This window comes from Bos grunniens, chromosome 6 (genome assembly GCF_055505025.1).
Source record: "Bos grunniens cultivar Pamir isolate PY7600 chromosome 6, Bosgru_T2T1.0, whole genome shotgun sequence".
Lineage (NCBI taxonomy): Eukaryota > Metazoa > Chordata > Mammalia > Artiodactyla > Bovidae > Bos > Bos grunniens.
The window spans coordinates 82,216,351-82,233,354 of NC_141170.1; the positions used below are offsets into that span (position 1 = coordinate 82,216,351).

Here is a 17,004-nt window from a genome sequence, read left to right on the forward strand (position 1 = left end):
GTGTCACATTTCTTGATTATCCATTCTTCTGTTGGCAGACATTTAGGTGGTTTCCATGTTTGGCTATTGTGAATAATGCTCCTGTGACCATGGGGTACATGTAGCTTTTTGAATTACAGTGTTTTGTGGGTATATACCCAGGAGTGGGATTGCTGTGTCATATAGTAATTCTATTTTTACTTTTCTGAGGGTCCTCCATTCTGTTTTCCATAGTGGCTGCACCAACTTACATTCCTACCAACAGTATAGGATGGTTCCCTTTTCTCCACATCCTCTCCAGCATTTGTTATTTGTAGACTGTTTAATAATGACCATTCTGACCAGTGTGAAGTGGTACCTCATTGTAGTTTTGCTTGGCGTTTCTCTAATATGTGTGATGTTCAGCGTCTTCATGTGCCTACTGGCCATCTATATGTCTTCATTAGAGAAATTTCAAAGTATACAAAGAGCTCGGCAACTCAACAATGAAAAAACAACCAACCAAATGAGGAAATGGGCAGAGGACCTTAATAGAGTTGCCGAGCTTTTTGTATACTTTGCAGGTTAAGCCCATGTCAGTCATGTTGTCTGCAGATATTTTCTCCCATTCCATAGGTTGTCTTTTCCATTTTTATGATTCCCTTTGCTGTGCAAAAGCTTGTAAGTTGGATTAGGTCCCGTTTGTTTATTTTTGTTGTTACTTACCTTAGGAGTTAGAGACTAGAAGTTTTATAAGTTGGTATCTAAGTAAAACAAAAATTTTCAGAATCTAGATTTGGTGAATTCCAAAATCATGATGTTCCTAGGCTCATGTTGGGGAATGGCTAGACGTTATTGACCCTTTATTGTCTAAACCGCATGCATCTTTACTCAACAAGAATCGGCAGATTTTTCCCATACTGTATGTCAAATAAGTGTGATTTCCCTAGATTCTACTTACCTTTCAGGAAGCTCCTTGCAAATGGCATTTTGGTTAGGGTTTTAAGAAGCTAATGGGTTAACATTTTGAAGTGACGTTGCCAGCCAGTATTAATAAAGACCCGAGGTTCATAGTCTTATGAATAATCAGTCCATAATCTCCACATCCTACTTCACCAAGGCAAATTGAGTTCTTGCTGCTTCTGTACCCAGTCCTTTCAGGATCTCCCCAAACTCTCTAATGTTCAATTTAATCTGGTCATATCCGTATAAAGCGTTCAGTGTTGGGGCATTCAGAGAAGTTTACTTTGGATCTAAACATCCTTGGTCAAGAAACTGGCAACCAGGCAAATGATTAATTGTTCCTTGGTAGAATCTTTATGATTTTCCAGAGCTATATTATCCATACTTAGTATTATGCTCTATCCTTAGAAGGTGCCTAAAAGTTGAAGACCTATTTCATTTGTATCTAGATTACTATATTCTACTATTTTGTTTACAGAATTCCTATGTGAATCTGAGGAGGAAAATTCCTACCTTGAATGAAGGCACTGTAAAGAGATGGATTGCTGATGTGGGGACTAAACGATGGCAAAATACAAAAAGGTACAACCTAAGTGTCTGCTCATATAGCTCTTTAAATCAGTGTTTTCCCAGTTGATTTTGCACAGTACAAAGATGTAAGATTTTGTGGTCCATTAGTAGTCTGTTTGGCTTCCCTAGGGGCTCAGCAGTAAAGAATCATACAATTTAGGAGATGAGAGTTTGATCCCTGGGTCAGTAAGATCCCTTGGAAAAGGAAATGGCAACTCACTCCAGTGTTCTTGCCTGGGAAATCCCATGGACAGTGGAGCCTGGTGGGCTACAGTCTGTGGGGTCACAAGAGTTGGAAATGACTTAGTGACTAAATCATCACACAGTGGTCTACTACTTGGTGATCTTCAGAGAAACAGAATCAGTAAGAGGGTGTGTGTGTGTAGAGAGAGATTTTTAAGGAGTGAAAATTCCAGTATTCTTGCCTGGGAAATTGTATGGACCAAGGAGCCTGGCAGGCTATAGCCCTGGAGGTCACAAAGAGTTAGACACGACTGAGTAACTGAGCACACACACACTCAGTTGTAGGGGGTGGCAAGTGCAAAATCTGTGAGACAAGACTGCAGGTTGGAGATCTAGGGAAGAATTATATTAAGCTTGAGTCCCAAGGCTGTCTGAAGGCAGAATTTCCTCTTCCTTAACACTTCCTCTTAAGACCTTTACAGCTGATTGGATAAGGCACACCCCCGTTATAGAGGGTAATCTGCTTTACTCAAACTCTGCTGATTTGAATGTTAATGCTGTCTAAAAAAATACCTTCACAGCAACATCTAGATTGGTGTTTGACCAATTCTCTGGCCAAGTTGATACATACAATTAATCATCACAACTAGCACTTAAGCTCCATGAGGGCAGCTCTCTTTATTGCAGGACCTCTCTGGGCCTTTGATATGTTTGTGTAATTGTGACTCTGAGCAGGAAATATAGTGTATAGTTTCCCAGCCCTGCTTGACTTTGGGTCTCTTGTTTGTTGAATTCTTACTCACAGCTGAACATCTTAGGCAACCTTGTTGTAAATAATAGAACTCCTACCATCGTTAAAGATTGTACTCATTTTTACAAGCATTTCCTTTTAGAGACACTTTAGGTATTGCTTTATAATTCTGGAAAGTAGTTACACCAAATAGCTGCATCTTGACTTGGAGAGCACGAATGGTCAAGAACTGTTTGTGCAGTTACTTCTAAGATGGAACTGAGCATACTCCCCCACCCTCTATTTTGTTTCCACTTCAGTAGAATAGAAATAAATAAGGCTTGGGAAACTGGGTATGTTGGGAGTGTTTTATTTGTCTTACAATACTGACCCTTGGTCAAACCTTCTCTTCTCCTGTTGCTTCTCTGAATACGTATCTTTTTATTTCTTTGTTTGCCTCTGAAATTTTGAGATTTCACAAATGAAATAGACTTTCAGATGCACATGGCAGTATTCAGATAACTCAGAGATAGCAGGAGGAGTTTGAAGGACAATTATTATGCCTCTTGTATAAGGAGACATATTCTGATTTGTTTTAACCACAATCTTATTCCTAATATAGGGAAATAAGAGAGATATTTTCATCTCCTGCATGTCTGACTGGAAGTTTTTTAAGGGAAAGGTAATATATATTATAATAAATTTAAAATTTTGTTAAAAGTATTCTGTAATGATAGCATGGTTACTATGATTAGTATTAATAATACTGTATTGTATATTTGAAAGTTGGCTAAGAGAATTGTGGCTCAGCTGGTAAAGAATCCTCCTGCAATGTGGGAGACCTGGGTTCGATCCCTGGGTTGGGAAGATCCCCTGGAGATGGGACAGGCTACCCATTCCAGTATTCTGGCCTTGCAAATTCCATGGACTGTATAGTCCATGGGGTTGCAAAGAGTCGGACACGACTGAGCGACTTTCCTTCCTTCCTTCCTTAAGAGAATAGATCTTAAAAGTTCTCATCACAAGGAAAAAATTTGTAACTGTGTAGTGATTGTTTCACAGTATATGCTCTACATGTATCAATGCACTATGTTGTACACACCTGAAACTAGTATAATGTTACGTGTCAGTTATGTCTCATTTAAAAAATTGTGAAAGAAATTATAAAGAAAAATTATAAAATTATATTTTATTAAAATTTTATTTAAAATGTTTATAAAATTTTTTCATTAAAATTATTAAAAAATGATAAAATGGTTTGAGGGTAAAATAATATCTCATTTAAAAAAATTACCTTTTCCCCTACAAAAGCACATACATGTTTGCTGTAGAAAATGTAAAAAAAAAAATGACATGAAAGAACAACAAAAATGAAAATCAGCCAAAATTCAGCACTTACACATAATAGCTAGAGTTTGTATAAATATCTTTTTCTATGCAAATGTGTTCTTTTACAAAAAATGGAATTGTTTTATATATTTCTTTATACTTAACGTTTTGTCCACTTTCTGTTTTATTCAATTTTTATAATAGTATGTCTCCATAACATCATTTTAATGGTTGCAAGGTATTCCATGGGAAGGACATATCTTAATTGATTTGTTTCTTTATTTCTGGATACTTAGGTTTCTTTGAATTTTTAAGTATATGAAAGAATGACTTTGTACTTCTTTTCCTAAATATTGGTATAATATTTATTTAAAAGAATTTGTCTCTTTTCAGACACTAAATATATTATTTCACAAAGAATGTGTCTATTTTAGTAATATATTCAATCCAGTATAATTCTTGGGTTAAGATAGTCATTTCATTAGTAATTTTCTATTGGATTACTACAAATTTACTGCTTGGAGACCCCTTTTTTGGTTCCTGCTTCTGGTTCATGAAACTGGGAAACAAGAAAAACTTACCTTTTATCTTTGGCTGTTTTTTTTTTTTTTTTTAATTTACTGGAAAATAAATATTTATTGATTACTCATTTAAGGTAAGACAGTATCTGATATAAAGTCTGATAGCATATATATTGTTAATGCAGACTTGATATTTTTTTGGCATTTTAGAAACAATCATATGTTATTGTAAAGGTGAGAAAAAATAATTTTATTAAAATGAAGCAAGCTTTAGAATAAACTTTTCATCTGGATAAATAATAAAATACTTAATCTTGAAGCCTCTTTTTTCATTTACTTACTTATCTATCTTTCATTTATCTTCCTTCACAGAATAGATGGAGAAATGATATCTATTCATTTGGACTTGAATACAGCAAGGAACACCTTTAAGGAATTAACCCAAAAGGACTGGATTACTAACACGGTGGTATTCTTCAGATTGTTACTTGGAAAAAGAAAATACACTGAAACATTTTTATAAGAACTCAAAATTTCAGAAGAAGTATTTTGTTTTCATATATTCTCTGAAGCCCTGTGGCTTATATAAATTAAGTTAAACTCCAATAGTATTCAGGAGTTTCCCCACATAGGGTGAAATAGTAGGAACATAGGTTACAGATAGTCAAAACAGTTTATCTGTATGCACACATGTTTACACGTATATGCACAGACTCCCCTAGAGGGAATGTTTTCAACTCTGACTTTAGGAAGATTATTAAAATATTTGCTGAGACGGTTACACGAGAATAAGAGCAGCATATTATTTGCAATTATTTTACACTTAAGTATAGAAATGAGAACACCTTTTCTAATGTGACTGTCCCCCTCAGAAAGGGCTTCTTTCTTGGGTTCTTCTTCTGTGTTTCGTTGCATTGCTGTTCCTTTTCTGTAGATTCTAGAATGTTCTTATTCTTTCTGGGATTGTTGCTTCTTTGTTGCAGCACTGTTATTACTATCCTTAGGCTTCGCACTTGGAGATGCTTCAAATATACTTCCTTTTTTAATATAGCCTTTCCTAATATATAGCTTTTATTAATTTATTTCCCTGTTCTACTGTACTGATTGATCTAGGGGTAGTATTATCTGTGTGCTTCGCTCAATCTGTTTCTTCCTAAGTCTCTGGTTCTTTTCTCTCCCCCACTTCCACTTCTCCTCTCTTTGCTTTTCTGTCCTTCCCCGATTTGGCCTTTCCTTCTGCTTCTGTGGCTCTCGTTCTCTTTCCCTCCATATCCACTCATTCCCTCCCTGCTGTCAGCTCTCTCACCTGCTCTCTGGCTCTGTCACAATCCACATTCTGTATCTTAGCTGCAAGTTCTCTCTTACATACATTCTTTTCTCTCAAGGGAAGATGGAAAATTTAATTATATTAACTTTGGCAGAACCACAGCCCAATTAGGAGTCTGAAGTAAAATGGATCCCTAATTAAGCACCTTTATCCAGGACTCTGCAGCACTTGGAAAGATCACCAAAAATAGAAAACCATTTCTGCATTCATGAAGAAGTTGGACTAGTTCACCACTAAGGTTAATATACCTTGGTTGCGACAGAACAGTATCACATACAGTGCAAGCAACATAATCGTGGAGCAGTTTCCCATTGTTTCAGACGAGATAGTTGGATCAAAAGACCTATAATGTTTCTATTTTGAGGTTTCTGTGATATGAACTCACAGACTTGGCCTTCCTTCATTTATTCAGCCAACAGTTGAATACTGCCATGAGTAGGGCATTGTGGTGGGATTCCTGATGCAGATGAGAGAGACATGCTCCCCATTCTTAGAGGCTCTTAGTTCATGAAGGGAGACAGATACCTTTGTGCAGATGTCAGTGTGAAGACTGGATGTCTTCACTGGGTTCCCTGGTGGCTCAGAGGGTAAAGCATCTGCCTGTGATGCGGAAGACCCAGGTTTGATCCCTGGATCGGGAAGATCCCCTGGATAAGGAAATGGCAACCCCCTCTAGTATTCTTGCCTGGAGAATCCCATGGACAGAGGAGCCTGGTGGGCTGCAGTCCACGGGGTCACAAAGAGTTGGACACGACTGAGCAACTACACTTAGTCTTCCCAAATGCCTAGCTTAGAACATAGTGAGTGTATAATAAACATTTTTGGGTGAATGAATTCATTCATTACTCCGGGCTGTAAATGGTTGGTTCTATTTAGAGTGCTCAAAACAAGGTGCCCAAGGTGGAGGGAGACTGTACCAGGTTCCTACAGAGGAAAGACCAGGCAATCCAGGAGGGTGTGCACCAGGGCCTAAGATGTGAAACTCTGTAACTGGCTCCAGAGTTTTGCAGGGGTTCTAAAGAGCTGGGAGGCTTGGGGGTGTGGATGATGAAGAGCACAGAGGAAGAGGGAGGCATGGAAATGGGTTACAGTGTAGTAATCAGGTGTGCATGACTGAAGATTGAACCTAGTAGAGGGAACCCAATATAATGTTTACAGTAGATGGTTATAAGAATTTGTATATTTAGAGAGAACATTTGCTAGTATCTCCTAATTCAGTGATTGAGCTTTGGATTCAGAAAGAACCAGGAGAGATTCTTACTTAGCTCTGTGACCCTGAGCAAGTTAATTTCTCTGACATGCAGAGTTCTTATTTATAAATCAGGCATAATAATATCTATTATACAGAGAAATGACAAGAATAGATGACCTTATACATGTGAATATCTGGCAAATAATAAGAACCCTGGAAACACTATCTTACCTTCTTAGTGGGCTTTTAGACAAATTATTACTGTTACCTCAGCCCACATAACACATAAAAATTCACAATTCCATTTGAATTTTTCTTCAACTTTTTTCTTCACATTTCTTCAGATTTTTCTTCAACTTGCATTCTGAATTGGGGAAATTGAAAGAATATTGGGAGAGAGAGAAACTAGAGTTTGGTGGAGAGAGTTTGATGAGACAGGTGATTCTGTAAGAAGATAACAGGAAACCATGTTGATTTCATTGTAGTTCCTTTTTTTTTTTGTTTTTTAATTTTTGTTTTACTTTGGGAGATTCTGGCATATTCTTCCTCTTTAATAAGTGAGGTGTGATAGTGGAGCTGGAGGGAAGACTATGGAACTTATTAGGGGGCTGCTTTTTAATTCTGAGTCCATTGTGCATTTAGTACAGTCTTGCACATGTGATTTCTTCTTGATCTCCTTCATAAACGCCAACAACTGGATGGGGAAAATACTTGTCAAATACGTACTCCTAGGTACTTGGGAGGGTAGATGAGATGAATTGTAAACATGGGGTTTAGAAAGACAAGTGATCATTCCAGTTTCATGGTGGAATGAAACTCCAGGTTCCACACGTTATTTTATTACAGTAACTGCACCCAGTTCCTGCTGTGTTTGACTTGTCTTTTCCCGGATCCTTTTTGACCACAGATAACCTCATGTCTCAAGGATAATCTGCTCAAAAATCTTCCATTTAATTCTCCACACCAAGAAGCTTTAGAAGTTTTCTTCCTTCTCCCAGAATGTCCTGTGATGCATGATAGTAACAACTGGGAGAGCCTGGTGGTTCCATTTGCAGAAGCTGTTTGTAAAATGAATGACCAGATGTCAGGGGTTCTGGGTAAGATTGATGGTTTACACTTGAAAATACATGACAATCTTCTCAATGGAAACATATTGTAAACATATTCTTGTTTTTTAGTTTATATTCTTAGCATATAAACATGCTGTAATCATTACTGCGGTCATCCAAAATGGATTGTTCCTAGTCACTTTTTAGTGATCTTGTGATGATACATGTGTGACTTGGTCATGAGGTCCATTGCTCCCTACTTTTCATTAAGAAAAACTTCATTCCCAGACAATGAAAGACTAGTACAGTAAATCCCAGATACTCTCTGACACTCAGTAGCAGTTTTGTTGTGTAAGCATCTCCCTCTTGATGTACAGATTAAGTTTCATTTTTGTTGAACTATATGAAAGTAAATTGGAGACATTTACCCATAATATTTGCATGCATATCTCGGAAGGATATGGAACCCTGTATTACAATGACTTTGTTATCACACCTAATAAGATTAGACATGATTCCACTGTATTATATAATATCTAGGCCATGTTTAGATTTTTGCAGTTGTCTCAAAAAGTATTTTGCAGAATTTTTTTTTTTTAAGAAGAGCCTGGGTCAGTTTTTCTGTACAGTGTTTCACATCTAGTTTTGTCTGATTGTTTATTCTTTTCCCTGTGTTTCTAGTACACTGGAAGTTAGGTCTAGGCCTTGATTAAACTTTGTTTCGGTCTTCGACACAATTAGCATATCAGCTCAGGGAAGCCCTTTCTTATGTTTTCTTAAGTCACATTGTAAGTGAACAAGCAGTTGTTTAAAGCAGTTTTCTTTTTCACAATGCTGAAAGGTGGTTTTTAAGAGTTAAAAACTCATGCTCAGAGTGAAAAAAGAGTCATCATCACAAATAGTTTTTTATCTGGTTTTTCATACGGTATGCTATTTCACTGGGGCAAAAAATGTGACTAATTAATTTTGTCTAGCTTTTTTCCCCCTTCACAAATTAATTAGATCAGGTTTGTGGTTCTGTTACTGTTAAGGCATCCTTTTTTTTTAGGACACGAAACTTTCATTTCAACTCATTTCTTTGAGGACATCTAAACTTTCAATTGCAATTATATTTACTGAAAAGTATATTACAAATGTGTTTTTATATTGATACCTATGATATATATGAAAATACTCTGTTTTAGAAAATATTGACTACTTTTAGAAAATAATTTTTTGACTGCTTTAGAAAATATTGAAAGAATCCAAGAAACATTACATGCTAACAGTTATCTACCTTTGTATCCCTCAGAGGAATATTGGGCATCTCTGAAAGAATCTATTTTCATCAATCTGGTCCAGATGTTTAAAAGAGCTGTCATTGCTCAACTGCATTATTGGACTGAAAGTTCTGAGAATAACAGTCACATTAAAGCTCTCCTAGAAGTGTTGAAAAAGCTCTATAGGGTAAGTGCTGATTTAGAAACCCATACATCTTTATTTTGCAATAAGAATTTCCTTGATTTCACCTGGCTTGAATCTTAAGCAGACTCTTACAAAGCATGAACTTGATATTGCTTTTTTAAAATGTTTTTTTTGTGAAGTCATGCATATAGAGTGTGTATAGTATTTATGTACAGTTTAAAGACAAGTGGTAAAACAGACATCAGTGTAACTATCACCCATGTTAAAAAAGAAAACTTCAGGAATACCTGTGTGTCTCTCACAGACTGTACTTTCTCATCTCCTGAAGGCCACCAGGATCCTGGATTTTCAGTTACTTGTTCCCTTAACACTTCTTTATTGTTTTATAGCTATATGTAATTTTAGACACTGCTGTTTAATTTTGCTGTTTTCAAAATTTAATATGAAAAACACCAATACAGTATACTAACGCATATATATGGAATTTAGAAAGATGGTAACAATAACCCTGTACGAGACAGCAAAAGAGACACTGATGTATAGATCAGTCTTATGGACTCTGTGGGAGAGGGAGGGGGTGGGAAGATTTGGGAGAATGGCATTGAAACATGTATAATATCATGTATGAAACGAGTCGCCAGTCCAGGTTCGATGCAGGATACTGGATGCTTGGGGCTGGTGCAGTGGGACGACCCAGAGGGAGGGTATGGGGAGGGAGGAGGGAGGAGGGTTCAGGACAGGGAACTCAGGTATACCTGTGGCGGATTCATTTCAATATTTGGCAAAACTAATACAATATTGTAAAGTTTAAAAAATAAAATAAAATTTAATAAATAAATAAATAAATAATAACCTCAAAAAAAATTTAATATGAATAGACTACGCTGCTTACATAGTGTTTCATTTTATAGATTCATCCAGATTAATACATCTGTCTGTATTTCAACTCATTTTCACTTCTGAGTTTATAGTATGTCTCTACCATAAGTACCCATTCCGGTATTTTTTTTTAATCCAGACAAAAATTATATGTACTTTATTTTTATTGCTAAATTATGAACTACCATGAATATTTATCTTTTGTGAAACCAGTCAGCTTCAAAACAACAGCAGCAGCTTCAAAACAGCAGCAGCTTCAAAAAAACAGCAGCAGGTTCAAACCATAAAGCTAAAAGTACACAAAGAATACAGCCATTTTAAATTTTAATTACTAGGAAAACTTTAAAATACTTTTCAACTTTTAGTGTAACAAATAGAAAAAAGAGTGTTCTTCGCATTTGTCAAGCAAAACATACAAACAGAAAAAACATTGTAGCTGCTGCTGCTGCTAAGTCGCTCAGTCGTGTCCAACTCTTAGCGACCCCATGGACTGCAGCCCACTAGGCTCCTCCGTCCATGGGATTTTCCAGGCAAGAGTACTGGAGTGGGGTGCCATTGCCTTCTCCGAAAACATTGTAGAGAGTATAGTAAATAATTATAAAACAAAATTCCATGTCAAAAAATTCCAAAATACTGTCAGACTAATGTAACTAAGACATGTTGGATTTTATATTCTAAAGATAGAATATATTTTTTGTTGCTTTGGTTTTTTTAATTTTAAATTTATTTATTTTTTAATTGAAGGATAATTGCTTTACAAAATTATGTTGGTTTGTGCCAGACATCAACTTGAATCAGCCATAGGTATACATATTCCCCTCCCATTCCAGTATTGATTGATATGTAGTATGTACGGTTTGCAATTCTATTTGCTGGGGGCGGGGGGCGGGAAGAGGGTTTCTCTGTGAGTAAATACACTACTGTCTACATTTTTGTACATACCTCTTAGAGTTCATCACTAAGAGATATGTATAGTAAAAGGTACGTATTGTGTATCAAATGTTAGTTTTTAGTTGCTATCCCTAATTCTGGAATTGATAGAATTGAATTATGTTGTTCTTTATTGGTAGTAACAGTCTTCCAAAGTGGTTGGACCAGTTTAAATCATCTCCAGGAGATGATGAGAATTCTGTTGCCCCATGTCTGACTTTAAAATTTGGAAAATATATTTAGTACCACATTGAAATGATGGCGAATTATGATTTTAATTGTTTGTCCCTGGTTCTAATGCATTAGAGCATATTTTCATGTTTATAATTGTAGTACTTGTTTCCTTTACTGTAAAATGCTTGTCCTTTTGCTCAATTTAAATACATTCAACTTTTTCTTACTGATTATAGGAGCACTTTTTATTTTGGACACTAGTCCTTTGTTATACGTGTTGCAAATATCAAGTCCCAGTTTGCAGCTTGTGTTGGTGGTTTTTGATGAACCCACATTCTTAATTTTAATGTAGATGATGCTGTCAATCCATTCCTTTATAATCTTTACTCCACCTGTTTTGTTTTAAACTTTTCTTTCACTTCAGAGTTTTAAACTATTCACCTTAATCAGGGATCAGCAGGGCTTCTTTTTGGAAGGGACCAGATGGTAATTATTTTAGGCATTTGTGAGATTTATAAAGTAAGCAGAGGGCCTAATTTAGCCCTGAGAGCTGCTCCAGATAGTCTTCTAACAGAGATGATACCTGGGACCAGCGGGAGAATACAAACAGAGGCTCCTGTACCATATGTCTAATGTATAAAGGTTAGAAAGCTAGCTAACAACCTGTTGAATGAAATAAAGTATAGTCTGTCCTCCCATCTTGACAAATAAATCTTCCTGATGACAGGGGAGGGCTTCCCTGGCGACTCAGATGGTAAAGAATCTGCGGGCAATGTGGGAGACCTGGTTTCGATCCCTGGGTTGGAAAGATCCCCTGGAGGAGGGCGTGCAACCCACTCCAGTATTCTTTTCCTGAGAATCCCCATGGACAGAGTAGCCTGGTGGGCCGCAGTCCATGGGGTTGCAAAGAGTCAGATGCGACTGAAGGGACTAAGCACAGTGTCAGAGGAGGCCAGATTTGAACTTAGAAAAATCAGCTCCTTGCAGAGTTCTGCAGTGAAAGCAGAGGTGCCGATGGACCCTCCCCCTGGCCCATCCCAGGGCCTCTGCCCTGCCTTTCCTACCTTGGCTTTATCCCACACCAGGGGTGTCCCATGGCCATGTGTGCACCTCTCACCTCCTGTCTCTGTTCTGTCCCCACCTTCTGCAGCAGCCCTGGTGCGCTGGACCTTTGGGGTGTGCTCACCTGTGACTGCCACTCCTGAGAGAGCAAGTGGAGGGAGAGGCCTGTGCAGGTCCTGGGGCTCTTGGAGCCATTTGAGCAGGGACTTGAAGATCTTGGGTTCTCGAGCTCAGTGTAGATGGGAATATGTGGGCTGCATAGACACAGCCCTTGACCCAGCATACCCTTTGTGGGAAGGGGATTGGCTGGAGAAGGGCCAGAGCAAAGACCTTAAATCAGAGACCCAGGGCAGAGGTCAGTCTTGTCCAGGTCTAAAGGGAGTATTGAGGTTAGCTTTGCCTTTCACAGTTAGCTGTTTAAACCAATTGAAAATTTATTTTCATTATTTTCCATATGCAAACAATTACCTAGCACCACTTAACTGAAATCCCATCCTTTCTACACTGATAGGTGATGTGAACTGTGATAAAACAAGTTTCTGTGTCTGAGATTCATTTCCAAGCTCTCTTCTGCACTGTTAGTCATTTTATGTGGCTCTGTATTATTTACATTTTTCTAAGAGAAATACTCCTACCTTGTTCTTAAAGTGAATCTTGGCTATTTTTGGCATTTGGCTCTTCCATATAAATTTCATTCATTTACTTATTTTTAAATATTTATTTATTTGGTGGCATCAGATCTTAGTTGCAGCATGTGGTATCTAATTCCCAGACCAGGGATTAAAAGTAAGTAGAAGTTTGTCATCATACCATCACTTCCTACGATTAAGTCATAGGTATTCTTTATGCTCCTGAAAGTTTGGGGCTTTGGCGATGGGGTAATTGGATAGAACTAAATTCTGGTCATTAAAGTATCTTTAACTTGCTATTTATTCTGATAATCTAATTTATAGCTATTAAGCAAAATTGTGTTTATATATAAAACTTTCTCACATGTCATATTTTATTTAAGGTAAACCAGACTAAATGTCAAGTGCCTGAAAATATCTTTGAAATAAATGAACTCACACAGTGGCTTGATTTTTATGTAGATGCATATAAAAGGTCCTCCTGGAAAGTGGACTCAGTAAGTATGGCATATTTAAAGAGGGTATTGATCATTGGTAAGTTAATATAGGCACTTGTGCTACAACTTTGTACGAATTTCCAAAAATTCTTACACTGCAAAATTGCCCAATAGAAATAGCAGGGCTTATGGGAAAAACAAGGCAGGCCCCTCAAAACCTATGCAGTTTTATAGCCAGAACTATGGCAGAAAAGTGCCTGCTAGCTGGGGAGATAGCTCGGATCACATGGAGAGTGCCATGAGAAGATAAAAAATGCACAAAAACCTAAGGATAGAACTCTATCCACAGGCTAATTAGGGGACCAGTGGTACTGAGATAACCGATGGGAGTGGAGCTTTTCTCTTAAGGTGGGCATAGGAGGCAGGTGACTCACCAGGGGCCAACAGTATAAGGTTGTAACTTTGGTGAGGGTTCCCTGGGTGTTAGTAGGCCTTTTTTACTAAAATAAAGCTAAAGAGCTCTGGCTGCCAGTTCAGCAGCTAATCTATTTTTTCTCCTTTTCTCTGAAGATTCTCATTCTACTAGCACATCGTCCTTTGCCTGGCAAAAATCAGGTCTGAGCTAACCAGTTTTCTATATTTTATCACTCCCCTATTTACTAAATACATGTGAACTAATTCACATTTCATAAGTCAAGGTAGGAGCAGAACAGACTTTTGGGAAAGTGTCTGGAGTTCATAATTAATGGTGAAATTAAATGAGCACCGAAAATACTAGGTTTATGTACCTTTCATTGATACATAAAACATTTTCTTAGAATTTTATATATCCTAGCACCACTGGCCAACATTTTGGATTCCTTTGACTGTAAGTACTGAGACCTGAAACCATCAGGGGTTTAAGGCTAAGAAGTAAGGTGTAAGATTTCTCTATCCTTTCATTTATCAAAATTTTTGTCATTTCCATTTTTAGGACATTTCAGTAGACGTCGAGTATCCTGTCATATTCAGTCATTTTCCATTTATCTTTAATATTCTGTCGAAAATAAAACTACTGTATGCAGACTCACTTTTAAAAATACAGGTATGCATGCTTATTTCTTTGTCTTTGTTATCAAATCAAAGGATGAGTATCTTTTTCAGTGCACAATAGCTGGGTGATTAGGGAACCACTCAGTAGTGAAACCAGTGGTGGTCATAGCATTCATGGAGCTTATACTGTAATAAAGAAGGCAAGAGAGACTGTCATAATTTAGGTTGGGTTGGCCTTGAGGCATATTAGGGCCTCAGTAGTAAAGGATAGAGCTTGGGCCTAGTTATAGGGCTTTTATCTTGAGAATAGCACCAGTAGCCTTCTGAATGGTGCTCAGAGAGGCATAGCAGATGTGCACTTGATTGGGATTAGCAATATATGTAGGAAGGTCCAATCTAATGGGAAGACATAGTAGTGGGAATAGAAGTGATGGAGGAGTCTTGAAATTCAGACTCAAATAAATGACCGTGTGTGCTGTCACTTCAGTCATGTCTGACTCTTTGCGACCCTATGGATTGTAATCTGTCAGGCTCCTCTGTCCATGGGATTCTCCAGGCAAGAATACTGGAGTGGGTCGCCATTTCCTACTCCAGGGGATCTTCCCAACCCAGGGATTGAACCTGCATCTCCGATGTCTCCTGCATTGGCAGGCGGGTTCTTTACCACTGAGCCACAGTTGGACACAATAAATAAACGGCTAGTACTCTGTGATTGTGCCATAATATGGGTTTATAAAAAGTGTTTCCTTTTCACGTATACTTAACTGTCATCAACTGACTTGGCTCTGTTTGTCAGCATATCCAGCAAAGTGGTTTTGAACTTAAAATTGAACAGTTGAGAAAGCCTCAGAAAACGTACTTCATTGCATTTTTATAAGGGCTAAATTTGTTAATACAGGTAAAGCATTTAGAACAGTGCCTTGCACAAAGTGCCCAAAACTGCAGCTTTTACCCTTGTATATGCATCTGTATATGTATATGTGCCTGCATATGTATTTGCATGAATAATATATGTGTCATAAAGCTAGATAACTTTTACGTAATACAGTTACCATAATAAAACAAAATAGGAAACTGATGTAAGAGTTCCAAGTAAGATCATTGATGAAATATTTTAAAAAGGATATTGGAAGGAAAAAAGATATAAGAACTTTATTTTGCTTCAACTCTAACTCTTCTCTCTTGATTTTAAACAAGTTTAACTGGCATTTGCTTCCTCTCTCTTTTGCAAAGAGACATAGACATTATACCAAATTGTCATTTGGTTCCAAATGGACAGTCTGTATGTCAGTCTGTGAATCTGTCTGTCTCTCTCATGTTAACTTCCTAGATTATCTGTCCCCTAAAATCAGTCTGAATTTTCCCCCGAGAAAAGGATATCTTTAGAGAGGTCTCTCATCCTCCAGCTGGCTTCTCTTCTAAACGTCTGAACTTTTCATCCCGATGAGAGTATTAGGTTTCAGCCTACTGCTTCAGGCTCCTTAGTCAGGCTAAAGACTGATGGTCTTTAGCTTGGTCACTGAAGTGTTCATATTTGTGTTTACAGCAGGGGTCCCCAACCCCCGGGCTGTGGACCGATACTGGCCCGTGGTCTGTTAGGAACCCGGCTGCACAGCGCAGCAGGTGAGCAGCCGGCAAGCAAGGGAAGCTTTATCTAGCATTTCCTGTCACTCACATTACTGCCTGAGCCATCACCCCCACCCCCGGTCTGTGGAAAAAACGTCTTCCGTGAAACTGGTTCATGGTGCCAGAAAGGTTAAGGACCACTGGTTTACATGGTACAGTGGTCCAGAGGAGCCTACAGTTGGTCACGTTCCTGCTCACCCAAGTTGACCCCACAAGCTTTTCATTCCCTACGGCTCATGTACCTTTTGTTCTCAGTGGGTAAATGCTGAATATATAGCCTGTCTTCAGTGGTGTATAGGCTTCCCTGATAGCTCAGTTGGTAAAGAATCCACCTGCAATGCAGGAGACCTCGTTCAATTCCTGGGTCAGGAAGATCCCCTGGAGAAGGGATAGGCTACCAACTCCAGTATTCTTGGGCTTCCCTTGTGGCTCAGCTGGTAAAGAATCTACCTGCGATGTGGGAGACCTGGGTTCAATCCCTGAGTTGGGAAGATCCCCTGGAGAAGGGAAAGGCTACCCACTCCAGTATTCTGGCCTGGAGAATTCCATGGACTGTATAGTCATGTGGTGTATATAGTCAGTGGAGTATATAGAGCTCTTATCCTAAGTGTGACATGTGCTTATAATAAACTGAGTTGGTTTATTCCACTTTGAAAATTTCTACTTAGAGTCAATGGTGAAATGAAATGAAACATTTTTCTTTTCCCAGGAGAAGAAATTTCGAGCTTGTATGAGGTTGGCTGGCATTGTGGACCAAGAACGGTCTGCATTATCTTCACTGCCCACCTTTAATCTGATAGTCAGAAGGAGTCACTTGATTGAGGATGTTTTTAGTCAGCTAAATCAATTTGAAAATGAAGATCTGAGGAGGGAGTTAATGGTAAAGTATAATTCTTAATATTTTTGCTGCTGAGAAAAGGAAAACGTAAAAGAACGTAACAATGGGCCTTACAGAGAGGGAATTACATCCCTTTTACGCTGGAGTTGTCTGTATTGCGGGTCCCCTAAT

At 38.0% G+C, this 17,004-nt stretch overlaps 2 protein-coding genes across 6 annotated transcripts in view; one reads left to right on the top strand and one right to left on the bottom strand.

The window, feature by feature from the left end:
• PYURF (PIGY upstream open reading frame) overlaps positions 1–17,004 on the bottom strand; it is a 90,390-nt gene that overhangs the window by 49,581 nt on the left and 23,805 nt on the right. The window lies entirely within an intron of this gene.
• The window catches only part of HERC5 (HECT and RLD domain containing E3 ubiquitin protein ligase 5), a 45,338-nt gene that overhangs the window by 11,209 nt on the left and 17,125 nt on the right, over positions 1–17,004 (top strand). The window contains exons 9-16 of one of the 2 annotated variants that reach the window (XM_086406468.1): positions 1,400–1,503; positions 3,027–3,086; positions 4,627–4,720; positions 7,681–7,870; positions 9,114–9,268; positions 13,284–13,397; positions 14,311–14,421; positions 16,705–16,875. In XM_086406468.1, coding sequence (XP_086262594.1) covers positions 1,400–1,503; positions 3,027–3,086; positions 4,627–4,720; positions 7,681–7,870; positions 9,114–9,268; positions 13,284–13,397; positions 14,311–14,421; positions 16,705–16,875 — 999 coding nt within the window. The remainder of the gene's footprint in view (positions 1–1,399; positions 1,504–3,026; positions 3,087–4,626; positions 4,721–7,680; positions 7,871–9,113; positions 9,269–13,283; positions 13,398–14,310; positions 14,422–16,704; positions 16,876–17,004) is intronic. The other variant, XM_086406469.1, reaches the window with a different exon arrangement.